A 6647-nucleotide genomic window follows, 5' to 3' on the forward strand; every position below is an offset into this window, starting at 1 on the left:
TAAAGTTTTAATTCACCGTGCCCTAAAATATGAGTGATTGCTTCACTTCTGATGTGCCTGGACACAGGGGCGCCATATGGGGGGGAGGGTTGGAACCATTCAAAGGCCATAACTGGTAGGGGCCCTAAAATCACATATCAGACCATTTGCAGCATTAGAGTGGTGGAGCCCAAAGAAATATTTCTTTCAAGGGGGTCAAAACCTCAGGCAGCACCCCTAGATATTCTGCATGACAAGCAGCAACCTCCGGTCTTAAAATTTGAAGCTTCTGTGGAAGTGCTAAAAACTACAGTTCATCAAGCGTCCACTTGAGGCTGGCTGCAGAAACACCGAAACCACATACACACCCATTCAAAGAAGACGATCTTTACAGCAGAAATAAACATGTTTACAGCCTGGTTCAAAAAACAGTTGAGGTCTGAGTAGCTCATTTCTCTATCAGTACACACTGTACAGGGTGAATTTTTGATAACTCAGTATTTTCTAAGATTAAACTTACGAGTTTTGGACATGGCTGACTTGACAGGTGGGAACACTGTAGCTGTTAGCGAGGAGGCTAAAGGCCCGCCTCTTTACCTCACACTAGCTCAACAGCAGTTATGTTGAGTTCAGCATTTCCAATATGGCACTCGCTGACGATAGGCTCCAAAACAGCGCTTCAGAGACAATTGGGGACGTCACGGATACTACGTCCATTTATTAATCAGACTATGATTGCACCTAAACCCTGACTTGTGACCAAAGGTGATCAGGCCTTTGCTGTCAGAGGGCACAGACTGTGGATCCCTCAGCCTGTTCCTGAGATAGTAAATCCTCTCTCCAGTATTTTATCGTATTTATTTTTTGTGAAGAAAAGTGCTGTGTAAATAAAGCTTATAAATATATTATCATTCAAAAAGTAGCCTCATTGTTAATCTGGTTGTTGGATGCTTCTGTTGGGACCTGAAAAAAGAGTCCTTTCTCTTAACTCATATTCAACATGAACATCTGCGAAGGACAACATGGCTTCAAGGCACAGCCGGTTAAAGATGTAATATATAATTTCTACTGAGGATTTATGAGCTCCAGTAAGTGCTTCAACTGCATCGCCACATTGTTCATACACAAACCATCTCCTAGTGACTGCTCTTACTCAGTTTCAGTGCTCATATCTGTGTCATAACTTAACCAAAACATCATTATTTGGGCTGATCTTCAGTGGAATATCTCATTGATTTAACATTTTAATTTTAATAAAGCAAGGGACAATGTCCTTAGCTGAACTCTGTCTGGTGTGTGTTGTGAACCACTGCATAGAAATTCATCCCTTCTTCCTTTGTAGTAATGAGCTCACTATATTTCCTGGAAAGTAACACAGCCTCTGTCCCCCACTAACCCTGTTCAGGTTTCTCAAGATTGTATCTGGGTTCTTATAATAAACAGGATATTATGGTTATATGAGCCAGAGCCCTGAATATCTGCTTTGTTTGGTTAACATGTAAATACACTCATTAACTCAATATGTGGGTGGCCCTGAATCATCTGGCACAATATTTAATTTCTGTGATTTCTTACTTTCTTTTGTCATCCGTGAGATGTTTCCTTAACCTCGTGAATAAAAACAACAGCTCAGATAAACTCAGTGCAGGATGGCATTGTTTGCTTTACCTGCATTAAGCTACATAGACCCAAATACAGGATGCAGAAAACGAGCCATGTTGTAGACTTTAGATGTGTTAAGTTTTTGGAATACAATCCTGACATCCGGATGAACACTTGTTGGCTTAAAAATGAGGATTAAGTCAAAGTGAAGCTGATAAGGCATGAGCTATGATTGGCCGCAGCTCACTTGTGCTCACAACATTTAGTGTTCTTAAAGGTACAATGTCATTCTATCAATCAATCTTTATTTATATAGCATCAATCCAAAAAATGTTATCCTCAGACTCTTTCCAAACAGAGCAGGTCTAGACCGTACCCTCTGTTCTATTATTAACAAAGACCAAACATCAAGACAGGATAAGATCCAGTCCCATCTTACAGACAGGACTGAGTCTGATCTCATCTTAATCCACCATGAGCAGAGCACTTTGCAGCATTTAGCAAGTTACAGTGGCAAGGACAAACTTCCTTTAACGGGCAGAAACCTCCAGCAGGACCAGACTCATGTTAGACACACATCTGCTGAGACTATGTTGGGGTTGATTGATTATGAACTCTGTTGTGAACTGCCAGGGACTACAGATGAATATAAGCGCTATGGCTAACTCTAGCATATTTACATGGATGCAACACTGAGATATTCATTAATATGCACTGTCCCTTTAAATAAATAAATAATAAATACAATTTCCATTATCTATATGGCCAATAGTATGGAAAAGCACCAAACGAATGAAAGAACAGATCGTCATAGTCATATTTACACTACCAGTCAAAAGTTTGGAAACACCTTCTCATTCAAGGGTTTGTATTTATTTTAATTATTGGAAACACTGTAGATTAATACTGAAGACATCAAAACTATGAAAGAACATATATGGAATTATTTAATGAACAAAAAAATGTTAAACAAAGCAGAATATGTTTTATATTTTAGATTCTGTAAAGTAGCCCCCTTTTTCCTTCATGACAGCTTTGCACACTCTTGGTATTCTCTCAGTCTGCTTCATGAAGTGGTCTCCTGGAATGGTTTCTAATTAACATGAGCCTTGTCAAGAGTTCATTTGTAGAATGACTTGCCTTCTTAATGTGTTTGAGACCATCAGTTGTGTTGTTCAGAGGTAGGGTTAGTCACAATGGATAGCCCTATTTGACTAATGTTGTAATCCAGATTATGGAAAAAACAGATTATTTCATAGTTTTGATGTCTTCAGTATTAATCTACAATGTTGAAAATAATTAAAATAAATAAAAACTATTGAATGAGAAGCTGTGTCCAAACTTTTGACTGGTAGTGTAAATCTGAAGATACTGAAAGCAAAAGAGAGACAGAGACATCTATGTAGAAATGCAGATTATCTTAATGTCTTCATATTTGCGAACTGACCTTGATTCTATTTTATTTCTTTCAAATTAAATAGCTTTGTTTGATTCAGAGAAGCTCTGTTCATTTTATGTTTTATTTAATTTTTGTTTCGTTGTTATTTTGTTGTTCCTCCATTTGTTAAACCTTGAGATACAGCCATACAGCTGTGAAAGTGGAAAATGATTAATGATAAAGCTGTATTTTTGTGGTTATAAACTTAATAAAAACACTATGGTAAAAATAAAATAAACAAACAAACTTTTAAGTCAAGACAGCTAAATTGAAGATTTGAGTTACTTTGGATACTGCAACTTGAGATTTTGGACATTTGTGTCTCTTACTTTGTTCCAGTACCAAACTCATAACCATTTAATATTTACATTAAATGTTTCTATTCCAAGTGTCATGCAGTTCCTCACACTGAACTTGCAGCAAAGTTCACGTGCTGAAATGAAACAGCCTCTTATTTCTGTCTGAGTTCTGATCATTTCAAAACAAGTCAGAGTGAACCACCTCTTCAAGCACACTTAATGCCGCCCTACCCACCATATAACTCAAACTGAACATGAGTGTGCAGAAAGTGAAAACAGAGATGGGATAGTGAGTCACAAGGACATCTTAATAAGGCTTCCTGCAGTCAGACAGGCCAGTAATTGTCATTCTGCATGACAACCAGCTGAAACCAAGCCCTCAGCAGAAAGAAAACATCTCAGACATTCAGGAAAGCATCTTCTTCCTGCTGCGTTGTTTACCCGACACAGAACAAGGACTGCTATTACACACAGATGTTCAACAGTCACTGTGAGGCACAGAGTCAGCAGCAATATGTGGTACGAGTCAATGTGTTCAAAACTTTGCAGGTCAGGGAGTCTGTACAGATTGATCTAAGTCAACATCTCAATGATTACTCAACAACACATCCCTTAAACTGCCAGGAGCTTAGCTAAGCAAACTTCAGAATCTTAACTAATTTCCTGACAGGAACATATTCACATCCATTAGACCAACACTGCTTTTAAAACTGGACAATGTAAGTGAGAGACGCTGAGACAGAGCTGATAAGGTGTATCTGGGATTTAAGTGGGTAGATCTGAGCTGACTTTTACACCAGCAACTTTATGTGGTGAATATCGTCTGTTACAGGCTGCTCTCAGCAGGCCGCCAGAAAGCAGATAAAACAGCTGATATGCCTAAGATTGCTGTCATCATCTATAGAGAGAGTCAAGGTGATGGGACACATCCCGTAGGATCCTCTGCTCTCGAGAAGCAGCAGCTGTGAACTGTTTTGGACAGAGCAGACAAAATATGTATACGGCTGTCCCAACAGAAGAATATGCACCGAGGATATTAACCAGGTCAAGTATGAAGAATAAGATGGATTCATAAATTGTTTTGGAATGGTAAATATATGATGTGCTATCTTGTCATCAGTCAGCTCAATGGATGTTGTCAAGGTGGAACTTCTTATAACTACAACATGTTGCTGGCAACAGAAAATAAATCCTAAGTGCTTCTGATTTTGAATAAACATCAGCAGTGTAATATTTGTAAATCATTGTTTAGCCCACTTTGCATGACAATTTTTCTGTGAACCTCAATTCAGAGAGGAGATTTTAGAGTCAACATCTGGGAGCAGCCTCAGAGTTGTAAATTCAAAGCCTTTTACTTGAATGCATATTCAGTCATTGCCCTGCAGAGAGAACTAACACAATGGTGTCTGAGCTTATGATCCACTGATGACAGCCCCTTGCTTTTGCAGCATTTTTAAAAGGTGTTGCAAATTGGGCCAAAGTTTCATTATTGGCTATACCTACATTATCGATATGATTAAAAGATCACAAGGTTCACATTCTCCAGAAAACCAGGAGCCAAGCTCTGTGACTCAAAGTGATGGTAAAACATTAAAGGCCTAAACAGTCAATGTGCAGCCGTTAACTGAGCACCATGAAGCCACCAGCCCGGGTTAATAAACTACAAACCTTGGTCATACCCAGGATACTTTGTGGATTTTCATCGTGTGTGTTCCACACTGAGTTTTCACAGAGTCCAAACAGGTGAAAGTACATGCTGTGTCTATAAACTTAAGGAGAAGAGTGTCTGATCTTTGACTTTATCTCACTCTGCAGGTCCTCATCTGTCAACAGAGAAACCAGCAGGAACGTCCTACTGTCCCCCAAGTCAATATTCAGAAAAGATTAGCATAGCTCTTACTTTGCTGTAGGTTAACCCCCTCCTCTCTGAATCACTCACACTCAGACTCCTGTGTCTGTTTCCAATCATATGTGGGCTGGAATTCAGTGTGTGTGCGTGTGTATGGGAGTGAGTGTGTGTGGGTTAGTGTGAGGGAGAGAGGGAGAGAGAGGAAGAAAGAGATGTATGCCTTTGTATTTAAACATTTTAAATACTCCAGTGTAGATTTAAAACCCTGTTATGTAGAGCTTTAAAGCAGACATTACATTAACTGAGGGCATGATATAAAAACAACTAACGTGGCAATGTCCCTTTAATCCAAATGTTGAATATAAGGCTGCACAACTTCTGCAGAAAATTAAGGTTTATCTGCAGAGGTGATATTACATTATATCCTATTAAAGGAACATTGTTGTATAAAGTTATAAAGAAGCCATAAAGAGGAGGGATGTTGAGGTTAGTGGGTCGCAGTCATACATTCAGAAGTGTCTTTGGGGTCACAGAAAGCCACTTTCAGAGAGATCCATTCAGCCCCTATGGTAACAGGCTGATATGCAGAGAAAGCTTCTGACTTTCTTGTGTTAGCTTTTTGAATTTCCAATCTCTGGTGATGCGTAAAGACTTTACCTGGATGAGTTACCGAAGAACTCCACAGAGTATCCGAAATAACTCCCCTGCGGTCCTGTGAAAACCACGCGTGACTCTGTGTCCAAGTTGAAAGCAGTGCAAAGCTGAACCACAGCCACCACTACAGGTACAGCCCACATGGAGTACCTACTACATTTCCCCCATAGCAGGGTAGGTAAAAGTCCAGCAGCGGTTCCCATCTCTTCTTCTGCGCGTCTCTTCTGTCATTGAACGGCTGAAGCGCAACACGCATCATCCGTGTTGTTCCTTACGCACGACAGCTCCGGTTGTTGTCATAAAGTCAGGAGTCCTTAGTAATCCCTTCAGATCTAACAGGTCCTCTGCACAGCTCCTGAGTGACTGCTGAGACGCAGAGGAGAGTCAGAGTCAGAGGAGAGAGGGAGTGGATGAGAGGGAGGGGGGATCATTGCAACCTCATTTTGGGTGGAGCTATAAATATTACCAGGCAGTCTGGTCCCTGACGAAAAACACTGAGGTAATGTTGACAAGACGGAATCAGAGAAACACAATTAAAGGTATAAAAGCACACTATGATTAATAAGTCAGATTCTAAGAAGAAGGGAAACTTTCAGCAGCAAAGTTTGGGAAACTCCAGATTTAAGTTCTCAGTAGTTTCCCACCAGTGACCTCAACAGTGACACCTTCCACATTTCTCTCTCAGTCATTTGTTTCATTGTTTTTACAAAAAACACATAGATATCCACTTTGAGATAATACTCTGCTGCAGCTTACCCAATGAATCCCAAACATAAATACTGAATTCAAACAGCTTCGTTATTTTGTCCTCCGGGGGCGATTTGTT

General features: G+C 39.9%; 1 protein-coding gene across 1 annotated transcript in view; it reads right to left on the reverse strand.

Annotated features, from left to right (window-relative positions):
- Window positions 1-6186, reverse strand: part of LOC117818473 (integrin alpha-5-like) — a 61089-nt gene extending 54903 nt beyond the window's left edge. Inside the window, exon 1 of the mRNA XM_034691373.1 lies at window positions 5825-6186. Coding sequence (XP_034547264.1) covers window positions 5825-6024 — 200 coding nt within the window. The 5' untranslated portion in view covers window positions 6025-6186. The remainder of the gene's footprint in view (window positions 1-5824) is intronic.
- Window positions 6187-6647: the final 461 nt, after the last annotated feature.

Source organism: Notolabrus celidotus, chromosome 1 (genome assembly GCF_009762535.1).
Source record: "Notolabrus celidotus isolate fNotCel1 chromosome 1, fNotCel1.pri, whole genome shotgun sequence".
In the NCBI taxonomy this organism is placed as follows: Eukaryota; Metazoa; Chordata; class Actinopteri; order Labriformes; family Labridae; genus Notolabrus; species Notolabrus celidotus.